Below are 17,332 nucleotides of genomic sequence, written 5' to 3' on the forward strand. Positions count from 1 at the left end.
AGACCATACTTAGAGCCCTGTACTGTACCTAGAGCCATGCACTATACCTACAGCCCTGTACTGTACCTAGAGCCCTGTACTGTACCTAGAGCCCTGTACTATACCTAGAGCCCTGTAATATACCTAGAACCCTGTACTGTACCTAGAGCCTGTAATATACCTAGAGCACTGTAATATACCTAGAGCCCTGTAATATACCTAGAACCCTGTACTGTACCTAGAGCCCTGTAATATACCTAGAACCCTGTACTGTACCTAGAGCCCTGTAATATACCTAGAACCCTGTACTGTACCTAGAGCCCTGTAATATCCCTGGAGGGGGTACTGTCACCTAGAGCCCTGGGTACCTGAGTTCACTGTACCTGAGGTCATCCTGAGCCCTGTAATATGGCGAACCCCCCTAGAGCCCTGTACTGTGCCTAGAGCACTGTAATATACTTAGAACCCTGGGCTGTACCAGCCCTTGTCTACCAGGATGGTACCTAGAGCCCTGGTAATATACCTAGAACCCTCTAGTGTACCTAGGGCCCTGTAATATACCAAAGTGTACCTAGGCCCTGTTATACCTAGAACCCTGTACTGTACCTAGAGCCCTGTAATATACCTAGAACCCTGTACTGTACCTAGAGCCCTGTAATATACCTAGAACCCTGTACTGTACCTAGAGCCCTGTCTAGCCTAGAGCCCTGTACTTATGCCCTGTAATATACCTAGAACCCTGTACTGTACCTGGGGTCCCTGTAATATACCTAGAACCCTGTACTGTCTCCTAGAGTCCCTGTAATATACCTAGAGCCCTGTAATATACCTAGAACCCTGTACTGTACCTAGAGCCTGTAATATACCTAGAGCCCTGTAATTACCTAGAGCCCTGTAATATACCTAGAACCCTGTACTGTACCTAGAGCCCTGTAATATACCTAGAACCCTACCTGACATGAGCCCTGTAATTACCTAGAGCCCCTGTACCACCTGGCCTAGAACCCTGTACTGTACCTAGAGCCCTGTAATATACCTAGAACCCTGTACTGTACCTAGAGCCCTGGACCTAGAGCCCTGTAATATACCTAGAACCCTGTACTGTACCTAGAGCCTGTAATATACCTAGAGCCCTGTAATATACCTAGAGCCCTGTAATATACCTAGAACCCTGTACTGTACCTAGAGTTTCAATTACCTAGAGCCCTGTAATATGCTGAACCCTGTACTGTCACTGGCTTACTGGGGCTCTCTCATGCCGTCCCTGGAGGGGGTGCGTCACCATGGGTTGATTCACTTTATGGTCAACATTTGAACATCTTGGCCATGATCTTTGTGGGCTATAACTCAGCCTTGTCTCAGGATGGTAAGTTGGTGGTTGAAGAAATCCCTCTAGTGGCCTGGGGGCTGTGCTTTGGCAAAGTGGGTTTATTCCTTCCTGTTTGGCCCTTTCTCGGATGGGGAGTTTTCCTGACCCCTCCTGTCTCAGCCTGCATTTATGCTGCTAGTTTGGGGTTTTAGGCTGGGGGCTGGGGTCAGTTTGTTATATCTGGAGCTGACTTCTCCTGTCCTATTCGGTGTCCTTTGAATCTAAGTTTGCATTTTAATTCTGTACCTAGAGCCTCTTTCTTTACCTAGAGGCCCTGTAATAGGACCTGAGCCCAGGAATACCTACCTAGAACCCTTACTGTCCCCAGTCCACCTGGCCCTGCTGTTCCAGTTTACCTGACCTCAGCCCTAGGACCATACCCAGAACTACCTGACATGATGACCTTGCTGCCCAGTCCACCTACCCAGAGCCCTTTCAACTTCCACCTGACCCTGTGCTGCTGCCCAGAGCCCTGTAATATCGACCAGAGCCCTGGTATTTATGAACATTTGAACATCTTGGCCATGTTCTGTTATAATCTAGAACCCTGTACAGCCAGAAGAGGACTGCCACCCCACATACCTGGTTCCTCTCTAGGTTTCTTCCTAGAGCCTTTCTGGAGTTTTTCCTAGAGCCACCGTGCTTCTACACCTGCAGCCCTTGCTGTTTGGGGTTTTAGGCTGGGTTTCCTAGAGCACTTTGAGATATCACCTGATGTACGAAGGGCTATATAAATAAATTTGATTTGATTTGATTTGATACTGTACCTAGAGCCTGTAATATACCTAGAGCCCTGTAATATACCTAGAGCCCTGTAATATACCTAGAACCCTGTACTGTACCTAGAGCCCTGTAGTGTACCTAGAGCCCTGTAATATACCTAGAACCCTGTACTGTACCTAGAACCCTGTACTGTACCTAGAGCCCTGTAATATACCTAGAACCCTGTACTGTACCTAGAGCCCTGTACTATACCTAGAGCCCTGTACTGTACCTAGAGCCCTGTAATATACCTAGAACCCTGTACTGTACCTAGAACCCTGTACTATACCTAGAGCCCTGTAATATACCTAGAACCCTGTACTGTACCTAGAGCCCTGTAATATACCTAGAGCCCTGTAATATACCTAGAACCCTGTACTGTACCTAGAACCCTGTACTGTACCTAGAGCCCTGTAATATACCTAGAGCCCTGTAATATACCTAGAGCCCTGTAATATACCTAGAACCCTGTACTGTACCTAGAGCCCTGTAATATACCTAGAGCCCTGTAATATACCTAGAGCCCTGTACTGTACCTAGAGCCCTGTAATATACCTAGAGCCCTGTAATATACCTAGAGCCCTGTAATATACCTAGAGCCCTGTAATATACCTAGAACCCTGTACTGTACCTAGAGCCCTGTAATATACCTAGAGCCCTGTAATATACCTAGAGCCCTGTAATATACCTAGAACCCTGTAATATACCTAGAGCCCTGTAATATACCTAGAACCCTGTAATATACCTAGAACCCTGTACTGTACCTAGAGCCCTGTAATATACCTAGAGCCCTGTAATATACCTAGAGCCCTGTAATATACCTAGAACCCTGTACTGTACCTAGAGCCCTGTAATATACCTAGAGCCCTGTAATATACCTAGAGCCCTGTACTGTACCTAGAGCCCTGTAATATACCTAGAGCCCTGTAATATACCTAGAGCCCTGTAATATACCTAGAGCCCTGTAATATACCTAGAACCCTGTACTGTACCTAGAGCCCTGTAATATACCTAGAGCCCTGTAATATACCTAGAGCCCTGTACTGTACCTAGAGCCCTGTAATATACCTAGAGCCCTGTAATATACCTAGAGCCCTGTACTGTACCTAGAGCCCTGTAATATACCTAGAGCCCTGTAATATACCTAGAACCCTGTAATATACCTAGAACCCTGTAATATACCTAGAGCCCTGTAATATACCTAGAACCCTGTAATATACCTAGAACCCTGTAATATACCTAGAACCCTGTAATATACCTAGCCATCGTATCTCTACAGGACACCGTCAAAAAAATAATGAATTCAAGGCACGTCTTAGTCACACTTTACTTTCCTAAGGGGAGGAACAAAGTTTCTCACACCGCAGTCGGTCCTCCCTTAAGGGCCCTGTGCTGTGACTACAGAGCGCAGCGTCTTTTGCGCTCTGCTTTGATTCATGCTACCTATAGCCTTACGATCACAGCGGGGCGGCCCTGATAGAGGCAGATAGCAGAGCAGCGTGGAGGGAAGGGAAACTCAGGTGATGTGGTTTTTAAAGGTCGATGAGACCCTCGCATCTCTCCTTGGCCGTGAATGCTAATGATGACCTTTTAGAAGTAAGTGCACTCCTAACCCCCCTCGCCAACCCCGTATCTTATTCCAATGTGAACGAGGCACCGATGGAGCCCCCTGGACCCCCGAAACGCGAGTGAACGCAGTTAAATGATCAGGCCACTAGGTGGAGGTAGATGTCATATTGACTTTGACCACAAGGAGGTTTTTCCATTAGTCTTGACAGAGACTGTGAAGGATTAACATGTCATATTTACATAACACTAGCAGTAAACAATTTGTAGTCATAACTTTCCCTGCGTTGACTGCACTGGCTGTATTTGATATGAAATAGAATTAGGCAGACGGTGTCGTTTATTTTATTCTTACTGTTGTAAGAAGGCAGCAAGGAAAAACACATATTTCTTTGCTTTCATCAGAGCAGAGTGAATGCAGAGTTGTGAAAGAGAGAGTGTCTTTGATATTCAAGCAGAACGTTTTTTAACAGGCTCTTACCCTCCTTCTACGCCAGGGTGAATCAGGGCCCAAGGGAGGGAAAAGACAGGTTTGTAGAACTAGGCTACTGCCTCACATTTCTGCTACACTACGCATGTTACGTCAATATGAAGTTCTACCTTCCACACGGAAACCAATGTGACGTTCTACCTGCCAAACGGAAACCAATGTGACCAATGTGATGTTCTAGCTGCAACACGGAAACCAATGTGACGTTCTACCTGCCAAACGGAAACCAATGTGACCAATGTGATGTTCTAGCTGCAACACGGAAACCAATGTGATGGTCTACCTGCCAAACGGAAACCAATGTGATGTTCTAGCTGCAACACGGAAACCAATGTGATGTTCTACCTGCCAAACGGAAACTATGTGACGTTTTACCTCCCACATTGAAACCAGTGTGACGCTCTACCTGCCACACAGAAACTATGTGACCAATGTGATGTTCTAGCTGCCACATGGAAACCAATGTGAACAATGTGATGTTCTAGCTGCAACACGGAAACCAATGTGACGTTCTACCTCCCACAAGGAAACCAATGTGACGTTCTACCTCCCACAAGGAAACCAATGTGACGTTCTACCTGCCAAACGGAAACCAATGTGAACAATGTGATGTTCTAGCTGCCATAAGGAAACCAATGTGACGTTCTACCTCCCACATGAAGACCAATGTGATGTTCTACCTGCCACAAGGAATCCAATCTGACCAATGTGATGTTCTACCTGCCACAAGGAAACCAATGTGACCAATGTGATGTTCTACCTGCCACAAGGAAACCAATGTGACCAATGTGACGTTCTACCTGCCACAAGGAAACCAATGTGACGTTCTACCTCCCACATGAAGACCAATGTGATGTTCTACCTGCCACAAGGAAACCAATGTGACATTCTATCTCCCACACGGAAAACAGCGTGACATTCTACCTGCCACACGGAAACTATGTGACCAATGTGATGTTCTAGTTGCCACACAGAACCCAAAGTGATGTTCTAGATGCCACATGGAAAGCAATGTGATGTTCTACCTGCCACAAGGAAACCAATGTGACGTTCTACCTCCCACAAAGAAACCAATGTGATGTTCTACCTGCCACAAGGAAACCAATGTGACGTTCTACCTCCCACAGGGAAACCAATGTGACCAATGTGATGTTCTACCTACCACAAGGAAAGCAATGTGACCAATGTGATGTTCTACCTGCCACAAGGAAAGCAATGTGACCAATGTGATGTTCTACCTGCCACAAGGAAACCAATGTGACATTCTACCTCCCACATGGAGACCAATGTGATGTTCTACCTCCCACATGAAGACCAATGTGACATTCTACCTCCCACACGGAGACCAATGTGATGTTCTACCTGCCACAAGGAGACCAATGTGATGTTATACCTCCCACACGGAGACCAATGTGATGTTCTACCTCCCACAAGGAAACCAATATGACAAATGTGACTTTCTACTTGCCACACGGAAATGAATGTGACGTTTTACCTCATGGTTATCAGAAAGGCAGTTGGTGACCATATTTCTCCTCAGGGTCTTCGGAAAGACACCACGGGGACATTGGCGTCAGAGGCACCAACTGGAAGAAAGGGGACATGGGATACAGGGGGGCACTGGCCTGTTGGGATATCCCGTCGAGAACGGTTTGCCTTGGCAACCGGGAACACCAGGCTACCCTGGGAAACCTGTGAGTTTTCTCTAAATTCACCCTGTCCGTTTCTCCATACCTTTGCCATCCAGGCGCCAACCGTCTTACCCATTGTGGCCTTATCTGTGTCTTACAGGGGAAGCCTCCCTCTGACAACCACTTGATGAAGCTCTGCAGGGTTGTGTTGCAGAGTAAGTACCTGTCACAGCCAACCCAGCGGTAGCTCTGCAGTGTCAATAACTAAAGTGCAAATTGAAGTAAGCTTGAAAGCGCATGAATTGTTGTTGACTCAGCAGCTTAAAACTGTCGGGATTAAACAATACACACATATATTGAAATGTAAATTGAGTGTTGGGACTTGACTACGCCTTTGAATTCATGTTGAATATGTACATTTTCTTAGGGGGTGGATCAGCTTTAATATTACATATAGATTGTGGCTTCCATCAATGTAATTGTCTGCATCATTTCCAATTCCCCATATATATATATATATTTTTATTATCTTTTATTATTTTCCCCTAACCCTACCATCCCCCCTATTATAAACAAATGAGCAACAACACTTAGGCTTCTGCTGTACTTATACAGTACATACTACTATACATACATTTTACAGACACAGTATATTTTACGTGAGTTATCATTTTATTTTTTAGCCCTGCCCTACAGCTCCATCCAACCCATCCCATCTATCTCTGAAGACCATCCAGTTTCTATTTGCTATATAGTTTCCAATTGTGCTGTGATGTTTTACAACATTTCTGAACCTTTCTATTCTCATAGTTTCTACATATTGTAAATTAAAGATAAAAAACTGTTTGCTAAGAGTACTATTATATTATTGATTGATTGACTATGACTTTTCAAATCACCCAGCAGTGCTATTTGCAGCATTAGCTCCAGGTATGAATATGTATTTAGAGAAGGAAGGCAAAATGGTAACATTCATACAGCATCATATTACATTCAGTATATGTTTATCCGGTAACAGAATAAGGTGTAATGTGGGCTTAAAGTGCCAATCATGAGACATCTTAATGACTTTGTAAAAATAAAATGCTATGCATAAATTGATTGATTATTTGAGATTGACTGATTGATTTTCTCAGTGATTTGATTAACCAAATTGTGGTTGGGCCCTCCCAGATCAGCTACCCCAGCTGCTGCAGCCACTAGCCTCTCCGAGCAGGTGTGAGCCATGTGAGACAGTGAAGGGACCCCCGGGACAGCTACCCCAGCTGCTGCAGCCACTAGCCTCTCCGAGGAGGTGTGAGCCATGCAAGACAGTGAAGAGACCCCCGGGACAGCCAGGGCTCAAAGGTTTCATCGGGACCCCGGGTAGAACTGGCTCACCAGGATACCCAGGGTCCCCTGGCTTGCAGTGGCCCCTGGGAGTCAAAGGTAAGACACCCCAAATACTAAACTGAGTATTTGGCAGTGCTTTACTCTAGAACAGTGGTCACCAACCTTTTTCTGAGTCAAGATCACTTTCTGAGTCAAAATGGCAAGATCTACCGCTCTGATTTTTTATTAACTTGACTTAAAAAAACGTAAGCCTATGCAACATTAACCAATTAAAAACAGTCCTGTAACAATGAGGTTTGTGAATTAGGCTATAGGCCCAATGCATTGTCACTGCATATTGACTATGCTTGAATTACCCTACCAGTGATCTTCTCAGACTATTTTCAAATTATATTTATAACATTTAGGTATAAGATCCCACTGGTAAAAGATAGTTGTGTTGCTTGTGAGACAAGGTTAAGTCAACATTATACATCTATAGTACCAGTCAAAAGTTTGGACACACCTACTTATTCCAGGGTTTTTCTTTATTAATTTTACTATTTTCTACATTGTGGAATAGAAGTGAAGACATTAAAACTATTAAATAACACATGGAATCACCAACAAAGTGTTAAACAAATCAAAGTATATTTTATATTTGAGATTCTTCAAAGTAGCGACCCTTTGCCTTGATGACAGCTTTGCACACTCTTGGCATTCTCTCAACCAGCTTCATAAGGTAGTCACCTGGAATGCATTTCAATTATCAGGTGTGCCCTGTTAAAATATTATTTGTGGAATTTCTTTCCTTCTTAATGCATTTGAGCCAATCAATTGTGTTGTGACAAGGTAGCGGTGGTATACAGAAGATAGCCCTATTTGGTAAAAGACCAAGTCCATATTATGGCAAGAACAGCTCAAATAAGCAAAGAGAAATGACACTCTATCATTACTTTAATAATAAATACAATCTATCATTATTTTAATACTTTGGAAGTTAGGTCAGTCAATCTGGAAAATTTCAAAAACTTTGAAACTGGCTGTCATGAGGACCGCCACAGGAAAGGAAGACCCAGAGTTACCTCTGCTGCAGAGGGTAAACCTGGCTCTCATGAGGACCGCCACAGGAAAGGAAGACCCAGAGTTACCTCTGCTACAGAGGATAAGTTCATTAGAGTTACCTCTGCTGCAGAGGATAAGTTCATTAGAGTTACCAGCCTCACAAATTGCAGCCCAAATAAAGGTTTCACAGAGTTCAAGTAATAGACACATCTCAACATCAACTGTTCATAGGAGACTGTGTGAATCAGGCCATGGTCGAATTGCTGCAAAGAAACCACTACTAAAGGACACCAATAATAAGAAGAGACTTGCTTGAGCCAAGAAACACAAAACACAAGAAACACGAGCAATGGACATTATACCGGTGTAAATCTGTCCACCTGCCATGTTTTTGTGAGATGCAGAGTAGGTGAATGGATGATCTCTGCATGTGTGGTTCCCACCGTGAAGCATGGAGGAGGTGGTGTGATGGTGCTTTTCTGGTGACACGGTTGGTGATTTATTTATAATTCAAGGAACACTTAACCAACATGGCTACAACAGAATTCTGCGGCGATATGTCATGCCATCTGGTTTGCTCCAGGCTGTGTAAGGGCTATTTGACCAAGAAGGAGAGTGATGGAGTGCTGCATCAGATGACCTGGCCTCCACAATCACCTGACCTCAAATCAATTAAGATGGTTTGGGATGAGTTGGACCGCAGAGTGAAGGAAAAGCAGCCAACAAGTGCTCAGCATATGTGGGAACTCCTTCAAGACAGTTGGAAAAGCTTGCAGAATGCCAAGAGTGTGCAAAGCTGTCATCATGGCAAAGGGTAGCTACTTTGAAGAATCTCAAATATAAAATATATTTAGATTTGTTTAACACTTTTGTTGGTTACTACATGATTCCAAAAGTGTTATTTCATAGTTTTGATGTCCTCACTATTATTCCACAATGTAGAAAATTGTAAAAATAAAGAAAAACCTTGGAACGAGTAGGTGAGTCCAAACTTTTGACTAATACTGTATATATGCAGTATATATTTATTATTATATATATATGTTTTTACTGAACTTATGGCCTGCATCTGACTTTCAGTCTGAGGGGAGGGAGGGAGCAGCAGTGAGGCTGCCTATCACCATCCCTCCGTCCCTCTGTTCTCCTGAGGAAAGGGAACAGTCTTCCAGCTGATGGTCAGTCTGAGCTGATGGTCAGTCTGTGTGGAGGGAGGGGGCAGCGGTGAGAGGCGTCTCACCGTCCCTCCGTCCCTCCGTTCTCCTGAGGAAAGGGAACAGTCTTCCAGCTGATGGTCAGTCTGAGCTGATGGTCAGTCTGTGTGGAGGGAGGGGGCAGCGGTGAGAGGCGTCTCACCGTCCCTCCGTTCTCCTGAGGAAAGGGAACAGTCTTCCAGCTGATGGTCAGTCTGAGCTGATGGTCAGTCTGTGTGGAGGGAGGGGGCAGCGGTGAGAGGCGTCTCACCGTCCCTCCGTCCCTCCGTTCTCCTGAGGAAAGGGAACAGTCTTCCAGCTGATGGTCAGTCTGAGCTGATGGTCAGTCTGTGTGGAGGGAGGGGGCAGCGGTGAGAGGCGTCTCACCGTCCCTCCGTCCCTCCGTCCCTCCGTTCTCCTGAGGAAAGGGAACAGTCTTCCAGCTGATGGCGAAACTCAACTCACACTGGATCATTTCTGCCTCAAGCTCCAATTCATGTTGTTACTCCGAGGACCAGAGAAAGTGAGATATTCCTCTATATTCCTCTATATTAAAATAGACACAAGCTGCTACTAGTAACAACGCAAAGCTTATTGGAATACTTTGCTGTAGTCATTCATTGCATCTGCAGTGCTGGTTGTAGCGTGAGTGGAAGTAGGGAGAACAGATTTTATGGCTTATAAAAGTTCATTTCATGTTGTTACTCCGATAGACACAAACCACCAACGCAAGTTTATCGGAAACACTTGGCTGTAGTCATTCATTGCAGCTGCAGTGCTGGTGGCTTATAAAGCGTATAAAGGTGTTGAACAAAGTGTTGACAGTACTGAATAACAACTTTAACAATGGACACGTAAAAACAGCAGTTCTTTGCTGTATTCGTTGTCTCTAGTCATGGTTGTAAAAGTTTTGTAATCTCACAGTATCAAATTTACTGTGCGCTAGATGCATCTTTTCACAGTCTATGGCTCGATAAAACTGTGCAGACATGGTGATCTGAGTTATCTGATTGGCCAGCGGTAGACTTATAGGTGCACCTGATTCACTCTTTGGGCCTGCCGGGTAGCCGGTGTTCTACCCTCGGACTCGTAAAATGGTTCAAAATGGGAACAATTTGCCTTCCCGGCGCTGCTAAGTCAAGTGCACCTACTGTAAACAGCACGAAACAAATAACAAAAGAGGAAAGCAAGCCTTTATCGTATTTTTTAAATATATTTTTTTACAGAAATGTTTGTTGATCGACTAGGAATGCCTTGGAGACCACTGTTCCACAGGTTGAGATAAAGCTGTTATTACTTGGTAATACAAATGGAAATAATACAATGATTCCAATTATAGGTCAGCTATGAACCACCTATGTGTACTGAAATATAGGCATTTAAATAAGTGGTTTAAAGGAGCCATAGTCTCGTAAAGCACAGTGCTGGTAATACAGCACACATCTGTAAGTGCATTGTAGTTCAACAGGGGCTTCATAGACAATGTTATTCTATTTAATATTCCAGTGGTGTATGTTAGCAGGTGAGTTAGAGACATGTTGGTTCTATACACAGTATAATTATTATACATATGCTGTCATCCTCAGGTGACACTGGGCCAAGAGGAAGGTCCGGAAATACCGGGGAAACGAGGGTCGTCAGGACTACCAGGAGTTTGTGACATGTCTTCGTGCTATCAGGACTACAATCTCAGGAACAACACCTACACCAACACCAACACCAACACCAACACCTAGGCCGGCGTGTGTGTGTGTGTATTTATAGCTACTTTTCCTGGGGTCCAGCAAAATGAAGGCAGTTGGTGGGGGTGCCATGTATGTAACAGCCATTTTGCTCCCGTAGTACAGTAACACCTGAAGGTGCATTAAAAGCCCTTTTCTGCTTTAAGACATATGGGAGTCCACATTGCTATTCAGTTATACTGAGACTTATGTGTGGTGTTATTTTATAAATATATATTATATATACTGTATATATACAGTTGAAGTCGTAAATTTACATACACCTTAGTCAAATTCATTTCAACTCAGCTTTTCACAATTCCTGACATTTAATTAAGTAAAAATTCCCTGTTTTAGGTCAGGTAGGATCACCACTTTATTTTAAGAATGTGAAATGTCAGAATAATAGTAGAGAGAATGATTTATTTCAGCTTTTATTTCTTTCATCACATTCCTAGTGGGTCAGAAGTTTACATACACTCAAATCAAATCAAATCAAATCAAATGTATTTATATAGCCCTTCGTACATCAGCTGATATCTCAAAGTGCTGTACAGAAACCCAGCCTAAAACCCTAAACAGCAAGCAATGCAGGTGTAGAAGCACGGTGGCTAGGAAAAACTCCCTAGAAAGGCCAAAACCTAGGAAGAAACCTAGAGAGGAACCAGGCTATGTGGGGTGGCCAGTCCTCTTCTGGCTGTGCCGGGTGGAGATTATAACAGAACATGGTCAAGATGTTCAAATGTTCATAAATGACCAGCATGGTCGAATAATAATAAGGCAGAACAGTTGAAACTGGAGCAGCAGCACAGTCAGGTGGACTGGGGACAGCAAGGAGTCATCATGTCAGGTATTCCTGGGGCATGGTCCTAGGGCTCAGGTCCTCCGAGAGAGAGAAAGAAAGAGAGAATTAGAGAGAGCATATGTGGGATGGCCAGTCCTCTTCTGGCTGTGCCGGGTGGAGATTATAACAGAACATGGCCAAGATGTTCAAATGTTCATAAATGCATGGTCGAATAATAATAAGGCAGAACAGTTGAAACTGGAGCAGCAGCACGGCCAGGTGGACTGGGGACAGCAAGGAGTCATCATGTCAGGTAGTCCTGGGGCATGGTCCTGGGGCTCAGGTCCTCCGAGAGAGAGAAAGAGAGAAGGAGAGAATTAACCCAGACAGGATGACCACAATTTGTATTTGGTTGCATTGCCTTTAAATTGTTTAACTTGGGTCAAATGTTTCGGGTAGCCTTCCACAAGTTTCCCACAATAAGTTGGGTGAATGTTGGCACATTCCTCCTGACGGAGTTGGTGTAACTGAGTCAGGTTTGTAGGCCTCCTTGCTCGCACATGCTTTTTCAGTTCTGCCAACTCATTTTCTATAGGAATGAGGTCAGGGCTTTGTGATATTGGCCACTTCAATACCTTGACTTTGTTGTCCTTAAGCCATTTTGACACAACTTTGGAAGCATGCTTGGGGTCATTGTCCATTTGGAAGACCCATTTGCGACCAAGCTATAACTTCCTGACTGATGTCTTGAGATGTTGCTTCAATATATCCACGTACCATTCCTTCCTATGCTGCCATCTATTTTGTGAAGTGCAGTCCAGTCCCTCCTGCAGCAAAGCACCCCTACAACATGATGCTGCCACCCCCGTGCTTCATGGCTGGGATAGTGTTCTTCGGCTTTCAAGTCTCCCCATTTTTCCTCCAAACATAACGATGGTCATTATGGCAAAACAGTTCTATTTTTGTTTCATCAGACCAGAGGACATTTGTCCAAAAAGTACAATCTTTGTCCTCATGTGCAGTTGCAAACCGTAGTCTAGCTTTTTATGGCAGTTTTGGAGCAGTGGCTTCTTCCTTGCTGAGTGGCATATGTTGATATAGGACTCATTTTACTGTGAGAGGTTGGTTGTGTGCACCTATAGAGGTTGTGTCGATTTAGGACTCGTTTTACTGTAGATTTAGATACTTTTGTACCTGTTTCCTCCTGCATCTCCACAAGGTCATTTGCTGCTGTTCTGGGATTGATTTGCACTTCTCGAACCAAAGTACATTCATCTCTAGGAAACAGAACACATCTCCTTCCTGAGTGGTATTTGTATTTTACCAGGCAAGATCAGTTAAGAACAAATTCTTATTTTCAATGACGGCCTAGGAACAGTCAGTTAACTGCCTGTTCACTGGCAGCATGACAGATGAATGTACTTGTCAGCTCGGGGGTTTGAACTTGCAACCTCCCGTTTACTAGTCCAACACTAACCACTAGGCTACCCTGCCGCCCCATGATGGCTGCATGGTCCCATGGTGTTTATACTTGCATGCTACTGTTTGCACAGATGAACGTGGTACCTTCAGGTGTTTGGAAATTGCTCCCAAGATTGAACCAGTCTTGTGGAGGTCTACAATTGTTTTTCTGGGGTCTTGGCTGATTTATTTTTATTTTCCCATGATGTCAAGCAGAGGCACTGAGTTTGAAGGTAGGCCTTGAAAAACAGCCACAGGTACACCTCCAATTGACTCAAATGATGTCAATTGGCCTATCAGAAGCTTCTAAAGACATGACAACATTTTCTGGTATTTTCCAAGCTGTTTAAAGGCACAGTCAACTTAGTGAATGTAAACTTCTGACCCACTGGAATTGTGATACAGTGAAATACTTTGTTTGTAAACAATTGTTGACAAAAATAACTTGTGTCATGCAAAAAGTAGATGTCCTAACCGACTTGCCAAAACTATAGTTTGTTAACAAGAAATGTGTGGAGTGGTTGAAAAACTAGTTTTAATGACTCCAACCTAAGTGTATGTAAACTTCCAACTTCAACTGTATACAAACATATATATATATATATATATATATATATATATATATATATATATATATATATATATATATATATATATATATATATGTTTGTATACAGTTGAAGTTGGAAGTTTACATACACTTAGGTTGGAGTCATTAAAACTAGTTTTATATATATACTTCAACTATGACAGACAAAATGAGAAAAAAATCCAGAAAATCACATTGTAGGAGGAATGGGCCAAAATACCAGCAACAGTGTGTAAAAATCTTGTGAAGACTTACAGAAAACGTTTGACCTCTGTCATTGCCAACAAAGGGTATATAACCAACAAAGTATTGAGATAAACCTTTGTTATTGACCAAATACTTATCTTCCACCATAATTTGCAAATAAATTCATTAAAAATCCTACAATGTGATTTTCTGGATTTTTTTTCTCTCATTTTGTCTGTCATAGTTGAAGTGTACCTATGATGAAAATTACAGGCCTCTCTCATCTTTTTAAGTGGGAGAACTTGCACAATTGGTGGCTGACTAAATACTTTTTTGCCCCACTGTATATATATATATATTTTTGCATTTTAGCTAACCCCAACTCTTTTCCTAACCTTAACCTACTCCTACACCTACACTGTTACGTTATTTCCATTTTTTAAATATTTTTTACCAAAGCTGTATCCCTTCAATACCAGATTTACACCCCCTACTTCTCTTGAAGGGTCGATTTGCCTTCCCTCCTTCTCTTCTGAACCGCTCCTTTCCACTTTGAAGGGTCGATTTACCCTCCATCCTCCTTCTCTTCTGAACTTCTCCTTTTCCACTTTGAAGGGCACTTTCTTTTCTTGGCTGGCTCATTCTCCTCCCCCTCGGTTGTGCCGCTGCAAGCTGGAAAATAAAAAAGAAATATTGATTTCTACATTATATGGCACGAAAAGCTCACTGAGATGATACACTAACTGTATGACAGAGGTGCTTATAGGACTTGTCATAAAAACAGAATGTCATTTACAGACACACACACACACACACACACACACACAGAGAGAGAGAGCAATGCATGGGAGGATGCTACTGTTGCCTGACCTGTTGATTTAGCTAATATTAGCTAGCTACATAGTTGACACTGCAGCTAGCTAGTTTATCTTGTGGCAACCTAATGTGATGGCTAGTTAGCTATCGCCACACACATCTGATTAATCTGTTCACTCTTTATGCCAATGACAAGGTGGCTAGTTAGCCATCAAACTTTTTTCTGTCAGATTCTGGGTTAGCTGAAGCTAGCTAACTAGCCATTTGATACACAATTTCAACGGCAGTACAAATATGCGCAACCGCAACATTCAAACGAGGCTACAAAGAAAACTAATGGGATTGTGGCGACTGTGTTGACTTCAAAATCGGGGGTGTGAACTAGGTTTCTATTCATGCGTTGATCGACATGGTAATGGCTCTATAGGTTTGGAGAAAAGTTGAAAAAAACAGACCCTCCGTTACATCGTGACGTGTCATGTCGTAACGTACAGCACACATAAAGCAACTATTTCTGTCTTATAGTCTCTCTCCACCAGGTGTAGCACTTCTCTCATTGTTTAGAAACAAGAAATAGACAGTGATGGGGGTAAAGGGGGATACCAAGTCATTTTTTGCATCATCATTGCATGCGCTCCTCATTCTCAAAGCCGCTGTTTACTTCTAAGATCACTTTAGCACCGCCCTAAAAAACAGATTCAAATTTGACACAAACCTTCAAATAGGTATGTAATGACACATTATATAAACTCTTTATAGTGTTTTATTTAAATTTTAGAGGCGATAAGGTGATAAGTTGGACAGATAAGAGTGAAAAAAAGAAATTTTCCCACACAACATCTCTCCTCACTATCACGCATTGTGTTTCGCATCCCCACCCGCCATTTTTAAAAAGACCCGACGGGGCTCATTGCCTGCTTGAATTATGCAGAAACGGGCAGCGTTTAGGTCATGCCATTTATTTTGTTGGAAGGGGAGAAATTGTGCTTTACAATGGTATTGACATTACAGTTGATCTGGAAGTATTACGTTTTTGGGGCGCTAAAATAAGGGCAATTGTACGGACCAAGGCGATGTACGAGTTTACGTGAGTTTAAGTTATATATTAAAAATACTTATCTTACTCAAGAAATATGTAATATTACAAAGGCAGATGATAATTAAAGTTTGACTTACCTCTGATCGATCGGGTCTGGCTAAGGACCCAAGAAAAAAAACATATATATATCACAACATTTGGTTAGAAGGTTTTAATCTGACAGCGACTTTCCAATATAAATCTATGTAACTGAAGCCATTTGGCAAAATGGTACAGAGTAAATAGTTAGTTACTTCCTTCTGAAATGACTTGAGTAAGAGTACATGTACACCCACAGAGACTAACTAGAACAGTACTAGTCCCTCCAGACAGTACCAGTTCCTCAAGACAGTACTAGTTCCTCCAGACAGTACCAGTTCCTCCAGACAGTAACAGTTCCTCCAGACAGTACTAGTTCATCCAGACAGTACTAGTTCCATCCAGACAGTACCAGTTCCACCAGCTGTGGATCATTTTTAACGAGATTCTACCAACCTTCCATATCTCTTAGGGCAGTGGTCACCAACCTTTTCTGATTTTTTATTAACGTAAAACAAATGTAAGCCTATGCAACATTAACCAATTAAAAACAGTACTGTAGCAATGAGGTTTGTGCAGCAAGCTATAGGCCCAAACAATATCACTGAATACTGGCTTTGCTTGAATTTACCTGCCAATGCATTGTTGTTCGGGACATTTAAAACAATTATATTTTAACATTTGAGGTAGGCTATATGATCACACCGGTAATAGATCCATTGTTGTATTACTTGTGAGGCACAGCTGAGTGAGCATACATTTAAATAATTAGCTTTTTATTTTACTGGGCTGGTGCTGCCTGCATCTGATGGTCAGTCTCAGTGTAGGGAGAGAGCAGCAGACTGAGGGTCAGTCTCAGCAGAGGGAGAGAGCAGAAGACTGAGGGTCAGTCTCAGAGGAGGGAGAGAGCAGCAGACTGAGGGTCAGTCTCAGCGGGGGGAGAGAGCAGCAGACTGAGGGTCCGTCTCAGCGGAGGGAGAGAGCAGCAGACTGAGGGTCAGTCTCAGCGGAGGGAGAGAGCTGCAGACTGAGGGTCAGTCTCAGCAGAGGGAGAAAGCAGCAGACTGAGGGTCAGTTTCAGCAGAGGGAGAGAGCAGAAGACTGAGGGTCCGTTTCAGCGGGGGAGAGAGCAGCAGACTGAGGGTCTGTCTCAGTGGAGGGAGAGAGCAGAAGACTGAGGGTCAGTCTCAGCAGAGGGAGAGAGCAGAAGACTGAGGGTCAGTCTCAGCGGGGGAGAGAGCAGCAGACTGAGGGTCAGTCTCAGCGGGGGAGAGAGCAGCAGACTGAGGGTCAGT

General features: G+C 43.4%; 1 protein-coding gene and 1 long non-coding RNA gene across 2 annotated transcripts; one reads left to right on the plus strand and one right to left on the minus strand.

Moving 5' to 3' along the window:
• Window positions 1–807: 807 nt before the first annotated feature.
• Window positions 808–3,705, minus strand: LOC121839589. The gene is made up of 3 exons (XR_006079022.1): window positions 3,293–3,705; window positions 985–1,034; window positions 808–834 (listed from the first exon to the last, which is right to left on the minus strand). It is a non-coding gene; the product is annotated as an uncharacterized LOC121839589 (long non-coding RNA).
• A 30-nt stretch (window positions 3,706–3,735) lies between these two features.
• On the plus strand, window positions 3,736–11,357 carry LOC112234279 (cuticle collagen 2C-like). Its single transcript, XM_024402335.2, has 3 exons — window positions 3,736–6,012; window positions 6,971–7,225; window positions 10,950–11,357. The coding sequence occupies exons 1-3, from the start codon at window positions 5,985–5,987 to the stop codon at window positions 11,021–11,023; spliced, it is 357 nt and encodes a 118-aa protein (XP_024258103.1). The 5' UTR covers window positions 3,736–5,984; the 3' UTR covers window positions 11,024–11,357.
• Window positions 11,358–17,332: the final 5,975 nt, after the last annotated feature.

This window comes from Oncorhynchus tshawytscha, linkage group LG16 (genome assembly GCF_018296145.1).
Source record: "Oncorhynchus tshawytscha isolate Ot180627B linkage group LG16, Otsh_v2.0, whole genome shotgun sequence".
Taxonomy (NCBI): domain Eukaryota; kingdom Metazoa; phylum Chordata; class Actinopteri; order Salmoniformes; family Salmonidae; genus Oncorhynchus; species Oncorhynchus tshawytscha.

Coding starts and splice junctions, on each gene's coding strand:
- LOC112234279 (XM_024402335.2), top strand. CDS start 5,985: ATGAAGCTCTGCAGGGTTGTGTTGCAGA. Junction 6,013..6,970: donor CTGCAGGGTTGTGTTGCAGA/GTAAGTACCTGT, acceptor GGGCCCTCCCAG/ATCAGCTACCCCAGCTGCTG. Junction 7,226..10,949: donor GTGGCCCCTGGGAGTCAAAG/GTAAGACACCCC, acceptor TGTCATCCTCAG/GTGACACTGGGCCAAGAGGA.